Below are 18,751 nucleotides of genomic sequence, written 5' to 3'. Positions count from 1 at the left end.
CACTAACGTTTCTTCTTCCTTCACATCAAATTGTCAGATGTGTCACTTTTATGTTACTGATTCATTATAAGATTTGGTTATTTAGACATGATATATATATGCCTACTTTCTATCATTACAATGTATTTTTCGCTGTAAAAGATGCACTTCTTTTGCCCCCAAAGTGGGGGGAAAATGTCAGTGCGTCTTATGAGGCGAATACTATAGTTCATTATGGTAGCGCTCATTAGTACAGGAAGATCGGGAAGCAGTGAATGCAGCGCTCCCCTCGCTCTGTACTCAACGATTCCTTGGCTGCTCGCTGTGCTGTGACTGCGCACAGCGTGAGGATGTCAGTGTTGTGATCTCTCTGATCTGAGGTCTGATTAATATGGGGGTCAGTAACATGGAGGTCTGATCTGAGGTCTGATTAATATGGGGGTCATTAACATGGAGGTCTGATCTGAGGTCTTATTAATATGGGGGTCACTAACATGGAGGTCTGATCTCAGACCTGATTACTATGGGGGCTTATTAACATGGAAGGCTCAATAGGAGCCACTTTCACACAAGCGTTTTTTGCGGATCCGTCATGGATCTGCAAAAACGCTTCCGTTACAATAATACAACCACATGCATCCATCATGAACGGATCTGGTTGTATTGTGTCATATATAGCTCTGACGGATCCGTCATGAACACCATTGAGAGTCTGAGAAAACGGATCCGGCACTATTGACTTACATTGTGTTTCAGGACGGAGCATTATTGCAGCATTATCAAGTCTGCGATGGGGATGCAACCAAACGGAACGGAATGCATTTTGGCGCATTCCGTTTAGTTCAGTTCAGTTTTGTCCCCATTGACAATGAATGGGGACAAAAGTGAAGCGTTTTCTTCCGTTATTGAGATCCTATGACGGATCTTAATAGCGGAATTGAAAACGGTAGTGTGAAAGTAGCCTATTAACATTGGGGGTCTAATCTCAGGTCTGATTGGGGGTCTTATTAACATTGGGAGTTTGATCTAAGTTACCCAAGGTCAGAGCCCCATAATGCTACATGACGTGATTATTGTGCTAGATCACGGCATGAACACAAAATCAAGATCAGAAAAAAAAATATAATTTTGTTTAAAAACATCACAAATCATGTGATTTCATTTGTCACAGATACACAACTACTGAAATTTATTATTTATTTAGAACTTTTTATTTTGCTAAGTTTCTGACAAATATTGATGTCATATTTGTTTTCCAACATCACACCACTTCTATCCAACAAAAGGCCTTCACAATTCCTTAAACTGAAAATAGGATTTGTGATGTATTCCACAAAAAAATTACATCCAAAAGGGCATACTTTGGCATACATTTATGGAGTTATTTATTAAACTGGTGTAAAGTAGAACTGGCTTAGTTGCCCATAGCAACCAATCAGATTCCACCTTTCATTTTGGACAGCTCCTTTGGAAAATGAAAGGAGGAATCTGATTGGCTGCTATGGGCAACTAAGCCAGTTCTACTTTGCACCAGTTTGATAAATGACCCCAATAGTTCATAGCCAACATTGGAAGACTTCAATGGCGTAACAAAGATCATAATTTAATGCTCTTTTTAAAGTCTAAAGCAGGGATGCTCAACCTGCGACCCTCCAGCTGCTGTAAAACTACAACTCCTATGATACCCTGCTGTAAGCTCGTAGCTGTAGGCTGTCCGGGCATGCTGGGAGTTATAGTTTTGCAATAGCTGGAGGGCCGCAGGTTGGGCTTCCCTGGTCTAAAGTATGTTGAATCCCTAGTGACATTCTAGAGGAAGAGAAACTCACCACTTTATCCATTTTTTGTAATTCTTCAAGAATTTGCCAAGTGGTGTAAAGAAACGTTTAATACGTTTGCCAAATCGTGCCATGAATAGGTCATAAGCCAAGAAGAAAAGTACCACACATGTTATTACCAGTAAAGCAATGGCACGATTAAAGTTCAGGACACAAGCCGCAATAAAGTAGGCTGCATACCCTGGAAAACAGAAAGAGCAAATGAATTACTATCAAAATTCATCCTACACATTTGTGATGAGGAAGGTAATGTATGATGAACTGCTATAATGAAAATGTGTCACAAACTGGACATTTGAAATGAACAAGTGTAGTGCACACAGTTGATCAAGTTTTGCCATGAATACAGATGTGTCCACACTTAGGCCAGATATTAGTAACATGAAATGCACTGCATAACGAATTCCAACACAATGGGGCAGATTGACCACTCTGCGCTGGTGTGAGATGCGCCTAATTTATTAAGAGGCAGAAGCCTCTTAATAAATTATAGGCATCTCTGCCTTGCCGTGCGCCAGAAACTGAAGTCTCCACCAGCCAGGGGCTGGCGCAGACTTCACCTATAACTTATTCTAGTTTCTGGTGTAAGTTATGGTAAATCTGGTAGGCCGCGTGAAGCAACGCTCCTCCTACTAAGCCCTGATCCCTTTTTTTCCCAGCTCAGCTGGCCATAATGTGCAACTTTTTTAACGCCACAATAGTGACATAAAGAGCTTAGTAAATGTCCATTAGGGTGTTTCATTTTTCCAAAGATGTGATTCTCATATGACTTTGCTTACGCCTTGAGTCTCAGTGATGTAGAAGATATATATGCCAAATTTCAAGAAGATTGGATGATATTTAGAGGTTGCACATATTGATCACTTTTATTACTACTCTCGCTCCTGTACCTAGGAGGTTGGTCTAAAAACAACTTCAGTTTCAGGATCCCAGAGGCTCTGCATCAAGCAAGGTGAATGGCAAAGGCAATATATGCACTTAAAATTGTCTTCTTCACTAAACAGTTGAATATTCCTCAACGAGAATTGAAAGGAATGAAATGGGTTGCACATTTTGTTAGCCTCATATACTGTATGTTCGCTTTTTGCACGAGGCAATTGTAAGTCGATGGCCTCCAAAGAATGATTTGGATATGCTACAGCTTCTGAGCATTTACCCAGATGCAGACGTCAAAAAAAGTGCTCTCACAGTTGCTAAGAGACACCTTTGGTATCTGTCAGAAACAAATATAGGATTGGCTTTTTTGGACGAACGTATTACTCAGGCTGTTAAGGAAAATATGACTAAAAATTTTGAAACCAAACCTGCAAATAAAAAGGAAATGAAACGATTAGAAGGGTAAAAATCTGTAGTTTTTGAAGGAAAAGACCTGAGCCATTTCGTTACTAATAAAACAAAGATGTTTTTTGAATTGTTTGGGATCCACGACCTGACAGAATACTGCAGTGATTCTCTTAGAAGCCATGTGAACGTTCTTAAGGTGGTAAATGATACCGCAGAAAGAGGAATTGCTCTGATAAAAAGTTAAACGAATCGGTCAGGGACAAACAACAAAAACAATTCTTGTTGAGGGTAGTCGAGCATCAGAGAAAAGCCGTCACCAAGCTAACAAAAGAAGGGATTGCATCGTTCAAAGTTGATTAATATAACACGTTTTGCCTATCATACTACCTATTAATCTTAGTGTCTAGTTTTAATATTTTAAGTTTGTGATTTCTAGTTTTCCCAATAAAAGTAATTAACATTTTTTTTGCCTACTTTTACAAAACTGATCAAAGTGTGCAACCTCTAAATATTATCCAATCTTCTTCAAATTTGACATATATATCTTTTACATCACTGAGACTCAGGGCGTAAGCAAAGTCTGCAAACATTTTACATTTTATTTTTTTCCATTACAAAAGAAAACATCCTACTGTCCATGAATATCTCACGATACCACATGTGCCTACAATACTACTCTTCAGGCAGCAAAGATACTAAAGATTGTTCATTAATACTGAAGCCCTGAAAAACCCTTTTATAGTGGTTTTCTCACATTAGATCAACACTTAGGCCTCTAGCACACGAATGTGTGCTGCCCGTGCTGCGGACTGCAAATTGCAGTCCGCAATGCATGGGCACCCACCGTGGGGCTGCCGCATGCGGACCACGACCCCATTCACTCTGTCCACTCCGTATTGCCTCCGTAGGGTTCCGTTCCGTGCTTCCGTTCCGCATCTCCGGATTTGCGGACCCATTCAAGTGAATGGGTCCACATCCATAATACGGAATGCAAACGGCCAGTGCCCCGTGTATTGCGGACCTGCCATATGCGGGCCGCAATACGGCCACAGAGGCCACACGGTCGTGTGCCAGAGGCCTTAGCCAAAGTGGGAAGGGTTAATTGTATAAAACAAGGATGTCAAACTCGTGGCCCTCCAGCTGTTGCAAAACTACAACTTTCATCATGCCCAAGTAGCCTACAACTATCAGGACATACTGAGAGTTGTAGTTTTGCAACAACTGGAATGCCATGAGTTTGACATCCCTGGCATCCTATATAATAAAAGCGCTGTGTGAGTGCGCTGTGTCCGTGTGTGTGTACCCAGTTTTAACCTGTGCATGCGGGGCGACCAATCAGGACACACAGCCGCACTGCCCACACCACTCACAAGCCCCGTCCAGCCCCTCTGCTATGGCACTCGCAGCCCAGCTTCCATTCCCCACGGGCTCTGTGAGAAGAGTGGCAGCTGGGGGGCGGCTCGGTGGTCCGGCTCTCAGCACTGGTGCTGCTGCATGGCGCTGACTGTCACACACGATGGGATCCTGTCTTCCTCTCCGCTCCCTAACTTGGTCAGAGCTGCAGACTGTAGAGCGGAGATGCAGGTGCCCCGCTGCAGAAGCTCTGCTAGCCGGCGACAAGGGAAGGATAGCGGGGTCTTCCAGCTCCATCATCCCTTCCAGCTGACACCTCGCTCCTCCCACATTGTTCCAACAACAGGGTGCACAGAAAATCCCCCCAATTACCAGCCCAGCAGCAGCACCTCCCTGGCACCGACCCAGGCACCACCATCTGAGATTTGATAGACAGCTGACGCAGCCAATTACCGCCTCTCTAGAGACCAGACACTGCCTCAAACACCTATGACATAGACCTGGACCAATCACTGGAGAGGTGTGTAGGGAATGCCAATAAGTCAATCAGAGGCCAGGAGAGGCGGGATGAAATGTGTATGTAAGGACTTGTGGGCTGTGCGGGCAGCGCGTGGAGCGCCGTGTGCTGATTGGTCGGTGCGCCACGCATGCGCAATTTACAAACTGGATTCCAAAAAAGTTGGGACACTAAACAAATTGTGAATAAAAACTGAATGCAATGATGTGGAGATGGCAAATGTCAATATTTTATTTGTAATAGAATGTAGATGACAGATCAAACGTTTAATCCAAGTAAATGTATCATTTTAAAGGAAAAATACGTTGATTCAAATTTTCACGGTGTCAACAAATCCCCAAAAAGTTGGGACAAGTAGCAATAAGAGGCTGGAAAAAGTAAATTTGAGCATAACAAAGAGCTGGAAGACCAATTAACACTAATTAGGTCAATTGGCAACATGATTGGGTATAAAAAGAGCTTCTCAGAGTGGCAGTGTCTCTCAGAAGCCAAGATGGGTAGAGGATCACCAATTCCCACAATGTTGCGCAGAAAGATAGTGGAGTAATATCAGAAAGGTGTTACCCAGCGAAGAATCTATCATCATCAACTGTGCATAACATCATCCGAAGATTCAGAGAATCTGGAACAATCTCTGTGCGTAAGGGTCAAGGCCGTAAAACCATACTGGATGCCCATGATCTCCGGGCCCTTAAACGACACTGCACCACAAACAGGAATGCTACGGTAAAGGAAATCACAGAATGGGCTCAGGAATACTTCCAGAAACCATTGTCAGTGAACACAATCCACCGTGCCATCCGCCGTTGCCAGCTGAAACTCTACAGTGCAAAGAAGAAGCCATTTCTAAGCAAGATCCACAAGCTCAGGCGTTTTCACTGGGCCAGAGATCATTTAAAATGGAGTGTGGCAAAATGGAAGACTGTTCTGTGGTCAGACGAGTCACGATTCAAAGTTCTTTTTGGAAATCTGGGACGCCATGTCATCCGGACCAAAGAGGACAAGGACAACCCAAGTTGTTATCAACGCTCAGTTCAGAAGCCTGCATCTCTGATGGTATGGGGTTGCATGAGTGCGTGTGGCATGGGCAGCTTGCATGTCTGGAAAGGCACCATCAATGCAGAAAAATATATTCAGGTTCTAGAACAACATATGCTCCCATCCAGACGTCATCTCTTTCAGGGAAGACCCTGCATTTTTCAACAAGATAATGCCAGACCACATTCTGCATCAATCACAACATCATGGCTGCGTAGGAGAAGGATCCGGGTACTGAAATGGCCAGTCTGCAGTCCAGATCTTTCCCCTATAGAGAACATTTGGCGCATCATAAAGAGTAAGGTGCAACAAAGAAGGCCCAAGACGATTGAACAGTTAGAGGCCTGTATTAGACAAGAATGGAAGAGCATTCCTATTTCTAAACTTGAGAAACTGGTCTCCTCAGTCCCCAGACGTCTGTTGAGTGTTGTAAGAAGAAGGGGAGATGCCACACAGTGGTGAAAATGGCCTTGTCCCAACTTTTTGGGGATTTGTTGACACCATGAAATTCTGATTCAACATATTTTTCCCTTAAAATGGTACATTTTCTAAGTTGAAACTTTTGTTCCGTGATTTATGTTCTATTCTGAATAAAATATTAGAAGTTGGCACCTCCACATCATTGCATTCAGTTTTTATTCACTATTTGTATAGTGTCCCAACTTTTTTGGAATCCGGTTTGTAATTATTGCCACATGGACATGAAGCACGCACACAGGGCTTTTATTATTATAGATTGTGTTTAAGGGAATCAATGGTACAAGCTATCTCTTATAATAAAAGACCAAAAGACCTGTGTGCGTGCTTAGGGCTGTGTGTCTGTGCTGATAATTCAACTGCGCATGCGTGGTGAGCCGACCAATCATCACACGGCGCTCCACAGGCCATCTGCACCGCCCACACCTGCACGCCGCACAATCACCGCCACCGCTCGCAGGTTATGGTGTGCTCTCCACGTCGGAGCGCCGCCATTACTGTCCATGCATCACAGAGCCGCACAGTTCCAGCACTCTCAGTCACAGACAGCAGCCACTGCCAGAAGTTTAAGCCACCAGTTGCAGTTGCGTTTTTGTAACAGACTTAATGTCTAGTAAATAATACAAGACCCAACACTCACTAAATCACCTGCTGTTCCAGTGCAATCGCACTGGTGCTCCTAACTGGGTTTTGTTTACTGCAATGGTCATCTATACACGTGATGGCTGCAGCTAATCAGCCTCGAAATGTACACCACTGTAGACGGGAATGTCATTGCTGCAGCCATCTAAACAAAGCCCCAAGGGGAATATCAGAACAGCAGAACTGGAATGGCAGGCGATTGAATTGGGGAGTTTTAGGACTTCTATCATTTTATGCAATTTTACCGCCTTAGGGCTCATTTACACGAACGTAATTTCTTTCTGCTTCCGTTCAGTTTTTTTTTTTAAGACCCTATGAGGAACCATTCACTTTAATGGATCCGCAAAAACAACGGAAGGTACTCCGTGTGCATTCTATTTCCGTATTTCCGTTCCGCAAAAAAGTAGTGCATGTCCTATTATTGTCCACAAATCACGGTCCAAGGCCCCATTCAAGTCAATGGGTCCTCAAAAAATACGGAACGCACACGGAACACATCCATATGTCATCCGTATTTCATTCGTATTTTGCGGATCCATACTGTAGAAATGCTATGCCCAGCCCATATTGTTCATGTATTTGGTGATTAATAAATTACTGTTTCCGATCCGCAAAAAAAACAGATCAAATACGGAAACCATACGGATATGTTTTGTGGAATAACGGAACGGAAGAGAACTTAAATCAGAGAAAAACCTCAGATACGGAAGAACGGATCCGTGAAAAATGGATCGCAAAACAAGAACGGTCGTGTGCATGAGTCCTTTATTAGATTTTGCCTTTTCTTGGTCAAACACCTCAAATATATAAAACACTAGTGTTATGATTATAGGATACACCTGGTATGTTATACATGGTAATGAAATTACCTGCACAAAGAATTCCAATGATAATGAATTTCAGAACACGTGAATGCTTCTTGCTGAACTCTGCCGCTTTGTCATATGGTTCGGCCATTTTGCTAGGCATATAAGGAATAGAAACTATTATGTTAAATACATTAAAATATGTTGGTATTTGCTAATTCTGTTAAACTTTACCCAGATGGAATGCAGACCTCAACGACAGTCACGCTTAACAGCAGCATACAATTAGAAATAGTTTAAAAGCTCATTACAGTAATCCTTAAAGAGTAACTAAACTTTTACATAAACTTTTAATATGTTGTCCCTAATGCCCTAATAAAACTATCTCTAATATACTGTACTTTATTTATTAATTTTCTATTTTTACAACACTTTTTTCTACCGAAAGCGCACCATTCCCTGTGTGCTTAAAACAGTTTTCTGTACACCGCTGACAGCTCAGCGGTGTACAGAGTGCATTCTATCAATAGGCAGCAGCAGCGCTGTGAGTACGGGCAGGTGCGCATATTGCTGCTCCTGCCCGTACTCCCTGAATGATTACTTACTCTTGGCATAGCACATGTACATGTACTATGTCAGGATTAGCAGAGCGGAGCGGGCTCCTGCTTCTGCCTGCTCCGCTAAGCTAAGAGCTGACATGCAGTTCTCTTAGCTTATCGGAGCAGGCAGAAGCAGGAGCCTGCTCTGCCTCAGCTAATCTTGGCATAGTACTCATGTGCTATGTCAACAGTTAGTAATCATTCGGGGAGTACGGGCAGGAGCAGCAATATGCCCAGCACTCCTGCCCGTACCCAGAGCGTTGCTGCGGCCTGTTGATAAAATGTACTCCTAACACCGCTGAGCTGTCATCGGTGTACAGTGAACAGAGATTTAGGCGCACCAGGGAATGGTGTGCTTTAAACAGGGAGAAGTGTAGTAAAAATAAAAAAAAAGAATAAATAAAGTATATTAGAGGGCATTAGGGACAACATATTAAAAGTTTATATAAAGGTTTAGTTACTCTTTAACAGACTATGTTCACATTCTATATATTTAGTCTATAAAACTGGAATGTATTAAAACCTATTCTGTTATGCCCCCATAGTCTTACTCATTCCATGGTTACGACCACCTGGCAATCCATTAGTGGTCACCGTACATGCATACTATAGGGAAAATTGCTTTTTTCTATAGTCTGCAAGCACGGCCACCACTACTGGATAGCAGGATGGTCATATCCATGGAAACAAGCAGTGTATAATGAGAGGGAAAAATGAATCAAGCCAGCAAAGGAAGCAATATGGACAATCACAATACATTAGTAAGTTCCTTGTATTAACTTATTAACTTATCTACATGATTTCTGGTTTCATTGAGCAATTGAAACAGAGGTTTAAACAATGCTAAGCTTAGTGGTTTTAGAGAACTTGGAGCTAAAAGGTTGTTGAGGGTTGTTGCCCGTCGGTATGTAAGTTGGTGCTCAATAGGTAGCAATTTCACTAAAATCAGATCTTTCTTCAATATGTGCCAGTGCTTCAATAAAGTATTCCTCCCTGCACTATGGTTACTACTATAGGCGTTGATAAAAAATTGGTATTGTATGTCTTTTCAATTCCCTACTGGTCTTTTTGGAAAAAGCAATCTGATTGTGTTCGGTTTTTTGGTGCTTCTATAATATTAGGAGGATACCTGTACGAAACCTGTTAGAAAGCATATTACTTTTTTTTTTATAAAATGCTCATCGAGATTGAAATTTCACCCAACTCTTTTAAACTGTCCAAGCAGAATGTTTGTCTTACATTTTTTATTATGTGTGCTGGAAAAGTCAAGATAACTATTGCTACCCACTTTTTTTTTTTTAAAGGTACAAGTATGGATAGCATTATCTACTGTTAACAGCTCAAGATCCAGGTATTCAATTGAAGAGTTATTGACTGTACACATGAATGTGAGGCCCCAAGTCATCGATATTTATGTAACAAAGAAACTCTTCAATGGTTCCCATTCCATATAAAAAGTAAGTCGTCTATGTAACTATGGTAAAAGACAATATAACCACCCCAATACTTAGATTTATAAATTAATGTATATTCAAACCTTCTCATGAAAAGATTAGTGAAACTTGGGGCAAACCTTGTGCCCAAAGCGGTGCCCCAAGTCTGTTGGAAAATGTTATCTTGGATATTATGTCTAAGAATGAGCCTGATGCTGTTGAGCACATAGGCCCTTTGTTGAGGGGGCATGCGAGTATCCTCTGTCAAGTACTGGGCTATACAGTCTATACCCAACTTATGTTGAATGTTGGAGTATTATGCAGATACATTTAGCATCAGCCACTGATAGTCATCTTTCCACTCATAATTCTTTAGCATTCTGATCAAAGAGGTGGAGTCCTATAGATAGGAATCTAAATCCAGAACATATTTTTGTAAGAGTAAATTGATATAATGTGAAAGATTACAGGTAAGGGAGGAGGGGTTTAATAGATCCTCGTGTACTTTTGGAAGGTGGTAAAACATGGCTAGAACCGGATTTTTAACCAATGTATTATTTTTCTTTCTTATCTATCATCTCAGTGGCCGACAGAATAGGATTAGAAAATTCCTCCATATACTGATGAGATGGGTCAACTGCAACTGGGGTATAGTAATCAGTATCTGAAAGGATTTGATATGCTTTGTTAATATAATCGCTTTAATTCTTAACCTTTAGTATCCTTTAAAAAGAAAAAAAAATGGTATGTACTTTGTACGTCCTTATGTTATTTTAATATGTTTATATTTGTATGATTATGTGTAAACACATTCATACATACATATTTATACACATATTTTATATGATTCCACATGCGTACACATATACATGGGCATGTTTTTATATATATTTGTGTACATTTATTCATTAAAATTTATCAATCATATGTCTTATTCTAATTTTATTTTTTTATTTTTATAACCCTCATTCTTTTTCTATCATGTGCTCCCAATCAGTTTTTCTACATATATTGCTACATATAGAATCATCCTATCTCATCGTTTTTTGAAAAAATATATTAATTGTCTTATATATTGTGCGTTGCTTAACACCAGCAACCTAGCTTTAAACAAGACAGTCACATGATCGGGGATCGAGATCAGGTGACTGCCCCTCCCAACTATAGTATTGTTGGTCTCCTGGCAAAGAGACATGTGACTTTATCACATGCCCTCTCCAGACCGGCCTCTAAGACCCGCCCCCGTAGTTGAACTTTCCGGCTTTTACCTGAGGCAACTGACCAAATGACTGGATTAAAACATGTGACCATGTTGCCAGGATGCAGCATCCCAGTCCACCCAGAGGAACTGATCATAGCTCCCCGCCCGGACTTAGTGTCCCGGTTACTATAGGAATGCGCTGTTTCTAATTGTATGCACCGATCCTGTTTATTTCCATATATTACATACATATATGTCTAATAATATGAGTCATATTTATTTACTGGTAGTTATCTATTATGTATTGTTTTTGAATGATTGTTTTTGTACCAATATACTCTTTAGCATTGTTGCCTCACTGTCTATCAAGCATGAAGTGGGTGTTCCCTCAGTCTTGAGAACTGTCCCTAGGTGTGCTTTTGGCAACTTCTTTGTACCTATTTATAATGTAACCATTTCCCATTACCTTTATGCAAGCTTAATCTGAAGGGGTCCCCTGTTCCCCGAAACTCATTGTTTAATTGCTAAATAAACTAAGAAGATTCGCTCACTGCTATCTCCTGTGAGGGTTCTCCTGAATGGTGAGAATTATTTAAGCTGTTCCTATCCTCTTCGAAGATAAGGTATCTCCACCTTGAGGCACTCCACCTGTGGCTGCATACCTCACAAATAGGATTGAATCATGTCATATGCCTTTAATAATGTTGTGCCTATTTTAACACAACCATATAAGGTGAGCCTCCACTTGGATCTCATCATATTCATTTTATCACTTGAACGTACACTGCCTGTCCCAAAAAAAAAAGTCGCCACCAAAAAAAAGCCTTTAGCTTTGATTACGGCACGCAGTCACTGTGGCATTGTTCCGATAAGCTTCTTCAATGTCACAAGATTTATTTCCATCCAGTGTTGCATTAATTTTTCACAAAGATCTTGCACTGATGAGGGTAGAGTCTAACTGCTGCGCAAAGCCTTCCCCAGCACATCCCAAAGATTCTCAATGGGGTTAAGGTCTGGACTCTGTGGTGGCCAATCCATGTGTGGAAATGATGTCTCATGCTCCCTGAACCACTCTTTCACAATTTGAGCCGAACGAATCCTGGCATTGTCATCTTGGAATATGCCCGTGCCATCGGGGAAGTAAAAATCCATTGATGGAATAACCTGGTCATTCAGTATGTTCAGGTAGTCGGCTGACCTCATTCTTGGAGCACATACTGTTGCTGAACCTAGACCTGACCAACTGCAGCAACCCCAGATCATAGCACTGCCCCCACAGGCTTGTACAGTAGGCACTAGGCAAGATGGGTGCATCACTTCATCTGCCTCTCTTCTTACCCTGATGCGCCCATCATTCTGGAACAGGGTAAATCTGGACTCATCAGACCACATGACCTTCTTCCATTGCTCCAGAGTCCAATCTTTATGCTCCCTAGCAAAGTGAAGCCTTTTTTTCTGGTTTGCCTCACTGATTAGTGGTTTTCTTACGGCTACACAGCTATTCAGTCCCAATCCCTTGAGTTCCCTTCGAATTGTGCATATGGAAATGCTCTTACTTTCACTATTAAACATAGACCTGAGTCCAACTGTTGTTTTTCTTCGATTTGATTTCACCAAACGTTTAAGTGATTGGCGATCACGAACATTCAGGATTTTTTCCCCGCCACATTTCTTCCTCAAATACGATGGGTCCCCACTATCCTTCCAGTTTTTAAAAATGCGTTGGACAGTTCTTAACCCAATTTTAGTAGTTTCTGCAATCTCCTTAGATGTTTTCTCTGCTTGATGCATGCCAATGATTTAACCCTTCTCAAACAGACTAACATCTTTTCCACGACCACGAGATGTGTCTTTCGACATGGTTGTTTAAGAAATGAGAAGCAACTCATTGCACCATTTGGGGTTAAATAACTAATTGCCAGCTGAAAGATAATCGTTCAAGAAGTAATTATCCGATAGGAGGCTCATAACTATTTTTTTTGTCAAATCCAGGTGGCGACTTTTTTTTTTTGGACAGGCAGTGTATTTACTCTATGTTGCACCTTCTCTCTGTTCATACAGTAAATCTTGCCTCCTGCACTGATTTGCTTAAATGAGACAAGCCATTTTGTATTTTTTTTAAATGAGCAGAGAGAGGGCTTTTATTTGTTTTGATGGCTCATTATTGCGAGATTAGAGCCCAAACAGCATTTTGCTGCAAATGCTGAGCAATTACACAGGTTTTGGAGTGCATTATATCCGTGTAAATTTGTTGCATTATTGCAAAAGCATTTTATGGCAACACCACCATTTTTATTCCAGTGATATTAAATGCATAGCCTAATTCATAGAAAACCCATGACTTTTCATGTATAGGCCCCATTATAAAATTTCTGGAAAATGAAACAGTGTAAAACTGAATACTTATGCCTCGTGTTCCCAGAGTCAGAATGTGGGTAGCAGCAGTAGTTACAGGCACCACCACAAACCGGCAAGTACTGCAATAACAGTGAGTAGTGCTGACCTATCTATTTTACTATGTAGCAGCAGTAGCAGCACCAGCCATTTGGCCAATAGTAGTAAGCCACACTTCTCCATGGCTTCTGAAAGATGCAACACTATTATTAGGATGAGATTGTGGACTGAATTGCTCACTCCTCCTCTTAGTCATAGCAGGATGAAATAGAGGCCATCTCCGAGTCTGACACCAGGCCTTGGAGCCAGGAAGAGTGGTAGCAGTAGCAGCAATAAAGAGCAGAGGCAACATACGGCGAGAGCCCTCCAAAAAACTGCTTCTATTATGGTGAGTCTAGGAGTTGGTAATGACATTGATACTGTGGGTGCAGCATCAAAATGTGCCACACCTAAGCCACTAGCTCTGTGCAAGTATCTTCAGTTTGGCAGTTTTTCTACACAGTGCTAGAAGAAAAATGCATTTTTGTGTGCAAGATTTGCAGGATTAAAATAAGCTGTGGGCTTTCAAGGCACCATGGCTCTAGCTCAGTCTCCTTTGTGGTAGCCAGGCCGCATTCATATATAGTTCAGTGTCCTTGTCAATGTCATCATCATCAATTTATGCTTCTCCTGCTTAGAATACTACTCCTACTCTGCTCCGTTGTCAGCCATCAATAATGGAATGTGCAGCCAGAGAACAACTCTATATGCCCAGCAATCTGCACAAGCTTCATTCCCACCTGTCCAAGTTGGTGGCAGTGCAGTTGCTGCCATACTACTTAGTGGATTCTGCTGTCTTTAAGGAGCTGATGGCATGTGCTCAGCCTTGCCGGAAGATACCTAGCCACTCCTTGAAATTTTTGCTGTGCGGCAAGATGTATGCCACAATGGACACTTGGATCACCTATTATGGGCAGGGACAGTACATGTCTTTCATGGCCTACTGGGTCAATGTTTTTCATGATAGAGGCAAGGCAGCACTGCAGCAACAAGGCCAGGTCCTATTGACACCTCCAATCATTTATTCTTTAATTGTTTATTCAACTATATTTCTTACAAACATTTAGCATATGTGGGAAATAAAAGGCTAATTATTATTAAATTATTATTAAAAAATCTTTTTCTGAGAACTGGCTACTGAGCATTTTTGGTGGCAATAACCTAACACCATTATATACAGTGGAAAGAGCATACACAAAGCACCACAAGGCAGCCCTCCTAGGCAAGAGACCTTGTTTTGAGAATGGCGAGGGAGCGCCAAGGCATCGACATAGATGGTCAAAAGATCTCCTTCTTCCCAGATTACTCCTCAGATGTTCAAAAGAAAAGGGCACAATTTACAGATGTTAAAAGAAGGTTAGATGCCCTTTCTATTCTCTATTCTATGATGTACCCAGCTAGGCTCAGGGTGGTGGCAGTGGAGAGAGTGCATTTACTTGATGGAGGCAGTAATGTAGGATTAACAGCAGGAACTTGGGAAGTAGACGAAATTGTACTGCTATGAGAATACCTACTGCAGAAATCTACTTGTTCGCACTGCATGTGATGGTGGGTGGGGGTGAATTGGAGGTAGTTTGTACTGTTCTAGTTAATTGGAACTGTATGTGTGCAGTATACTCTTATATGTTGATTTTGTTGTATCCTTGAAAACCTTAAATATAAATGATCTAATTAAAAAAAGAATCTTTACATTTTCTGATATCATTTTTTATTTTTTATAAAAATGATTATATTATTAAAGAATGTTAATAACTTAAAGCCACCTGTTACAAACAACTGCTACCTAAGGGGTTAAGCCGATATCTGCTTTGGACAATTTTCTTGTTTACAGGGTTCTGACAACAAGCTGCTAGAGAACCCGGTGGCACATCTTAGATAATGCTGTAGCGCCATTATGGGTGAAATAAAGCATTACATGACGCCCACTAAAATTTGTTATTTTAATGTATGATATACATTAGGCTACATGCACACGACCGTATGTGTTTTGCGGTCCGCCAAAAAAAGATGACGTTCCGTATGGCATCCGTTTTATTGCGGATCCGTTTTTTTTGCAGATCCATTGTAATAATGCCTATCCCTGTCCGCAAACTAGAAAAAAATAGGACATACACTATTTTTTGTGCGGGGCAACGGAACGAACATACTGATGCGGACAGCACACGGTGTGCTGTCCGTGTCTTTTGTGGGTCCATTGAAATGAATGGGTCCGCATCCTATCTGCAAAAAAAACGGACACGGAAACAAAATACGTTTGTGTGCATGTAGCCTTAAACGAATGTTTAATGTAGGGGTTCCATTGTAAAACAAAACAAAACAAAAAGTTTGTTTAACACCTATGCTTTTTACCATATACTACGGAATGGAATAATGCAGTTAACAACACTATTCAGTACAGTTGTTTAGTAGTATGTATACAGACAGAGACTGGAATGACATTATTTTGGCTAATGTAACCCTAAATATATTTAGCATGTACATCACAAGCTTTCCTGGCTTACAGGCTAACGTTATGTTAACATAGCTGAACACAGCTATTCCTCCTGACTCCACCATAAACATACTTCACATGCTTGCATATTTATGGTGAAGTCAATAAAACCATAAGAATTTTGATTGCTTTTTGCATTGAGTTTGTGGGTTAAAGCAGCAGGTATTTCAATAGATTGGATATGGAAAAACCAGCACTCACTCAGGTGCACGCTGCACGGGAGAGGACGTCAATCCACAGCAATATGAAAAAGAGATCCCAGCAGTCGTGTCTTGATGCAAATCAGATATATTTTATTCCATAAACGAAAATAGTTCTATGATCAGGTCATAGGACTATTTTCGTTTATGGAATAAAAGATATCTGATTTGCATCAAGACACGACTGCTGGGATCTCTTTTTCATTTTGGTATTTCAATAGAAGCTGAAAAAAAGGGCAGAAAAATATTCAACAAGAGAAAAGCTGTAAAAATGCAGAAAAAAAAAAAGATTATAAAATACGCAAGAGTGAAGGAGTTCAGAACCCGGACAACCTCTTTAAGGACTGATATTACTTCTCTTCTTTGTCTAATTCACTCCTAGTTTTTGGCTTCCACAACTGCATCAGGAAACCTGAACGTGTAGCCGTACCCTCACTGTTCTAACACCTACAATAATAACCCAGATACAAAGTGAAAAGTCTTTTGCTTACCTTAAAAAATTATTGCTTTTTCCAACATCATCATCAAGTTCATCTTTTTTCCTTTTGTTACTTTCAACATCATCATAATCGTTCACCTTCAAAAACAAAGGTAATATAATGAATAGGTACAACACGTTTTACATATTTGTATACATTTGCTAAACCAAACTAGTTAGCAGGAGCAGCAGCAAAGAGCTCAGTCAACTACAAAACAGGACACAACAAACATGCGTTTTTTGTGGCATTTTTCTACATTTGCATTACATTTTTTGGGTCAAAGGCTTTTTTTCTAAATCGCAGCATGCTCTGGGTGTGTGTATGTGTGTTTTTTGCCCTTGATTAAAAAATGTTTATGGCATTTTTAAAGTGCATTATTTATAACTTCTTCCTGCACCATGCATAAATATATGGCATGGCTGCGAAGACATTTCTGTACCATGCCATACATTAGCATGGCGCCATCAGCAGTGGGTATCAGCTGTAGCATACACCTGGCACCCTGATACAACACCCTTGATTGGAGATAACTCTGATTGTGATTAAGTTAATTTTCATGGCAAGTAATGACTTTGTGATTAATTGCAATTCATCTGATTATTCTTCAAAACAATCTAGAGTTAAAGCAAATTGCCACCATAAAAAAACTGACGCAGCAAACTTTGTGAAAAACTAAATTTGTGTCAGTCTCAAAACTTTTGGCCATGACTGTAATGTCTCATGCACACGGCCATACTTTCTGCATCCAATCCGCATTTTATGCAGATCGGATGTGGACCCATTTCAATGGAGCTGCAAAAGATGTGGACAGACACTGCTGGCTGTCCGCATCTGCACGTCCATACCGCGGCCCTGCAAAAAAGAACATGTCCTAGTCGTGTGCGTATTGCGGACAAGGATAGGACGTTTCTACAGAAGTTAAAAAAATTATGGTGGCAGGAACTTGGCTAATGAATTTGACTGTGCTGCAATACCAGATACAGCCACTACCAAAAGTGTCTGCTGAAAAATGAGGGGGTGCTGTGGCTCATTCACTTAGCTAAACAGTGAGGGTACCGGGAGTCAGACTTACACAAAATACAACAGAAAAATTTACGTCACTTTTTAGTACACAACAAATAAACTCATAAATGTGTGTGCAATTGAGGCTTAAACGTGGTTTAACACACAGCATTTATTTATTTTTTTTACTTTTTTCCTGGTGTTTTGCATGGTTTGTTTTTTCCACGAAAGTGATCTGTACAGACCAAGAAGTGGCACCTATTATTAGGCTTATTGGCTAGTGGGAAAACTGCAGGATTTTACGATTTTTGTTAAATGTCGATATTGATATGAAAAATTTAAAATAACATAGACAAATTCTGTAAAAATATTTTATACATAAAAATGTGATTTAAACAAAAGGTCCTTTTCTGATGACACATTCTCTTTAAGGTTGTACTCCCATAATATAACTGTACATCCCATTGTTTGCAGTTCCCTCACGGCCCCATTAATTTCTATGTGTCTGCAAAAAATACAGATCCATGTGCATCTGTGTGTCTGTTCCGCAAAATATAGAACATGCCCTATTCTTGTCAGTTTTGCAGACAAAAATTGCCAGTTCTAGTGAAGGGGGTAAGAAAATGCAGACATGCACAGTATATGTATTTTGCGGATCCGTAGTCTATGGATGTGAAGGTTCTCATTTATCCAGGTCATGGTATATATCTGTAAAGAATAAATCAAGGCAACTGGACAACCACTCAGAATTGAGAAAGCTCGTTGGAAGAACGAGTGAAACGTTTTCAAGAAATCTACAGTACGTCCAGTTGCCTTGATTTATTCTTTACAGATACGTAGTCTATGGACCGTAAAATGGAAAAAGTCATGTACATAAAACCTCACTGGGGTTGTGATCAGTGGAGGTACCATTAATGCCACCTGCCAGCAATCAGATACTTAGGGGGACATTTATGAAGGCTGTTATGCCAGTTTTGTGGCA

The 18,751-nt window shown here is 40.7% G+C and overlaps 1 protein-coding gene across 1 annotated transcript in view; it reads right to left on the bottom strand.

Moving 5' to 3' along the window:
• SLC28A2 (solute carrier family 28 member 2) overlaps positions 1-18,751 on the bottom strand; it is a 70,795-nt gene that overhangs the window by 32,756 nt on the left and 19,288 nt on the right. Inside the window, exons 3-5 of the mRNA XM_044283383.1 lie at positions 16,780-16,865; positions 7,995-8,086; positions 1,806-1,995 (exon numbers count right to left, since the gene is read on the bottom strand). Coding sequence (XP_044139318.1) covers positions 1,806-1,995; positions 7,995-8,086; positions 16,780-16,865 — 368 coding nt within the window. The remainder of the gene's footprint in view (positions 1-1,805; positions 1,996-7,994; positions 8,087-16,779; positions 16,866-18,751) is intronic.

Source organism: Bufo gargarizans, chromosome 2, assembly GCF_014858855.1.
Source record: "Bufo gargarizans isolate SCDJY-AF-19 chromosome 2, ASM1485885v1, whole genome shotgun sequence".
NCBI lineage: Eukaryota > Metazoa > Chordata > Amphibia > Anura > Bufonidae > Bufo > Bufo gargarizans.
Note: the sequence above shows the minus strand (reverse complement) of the source record. Positions and strands in the feature narration are given on the sequence as shown.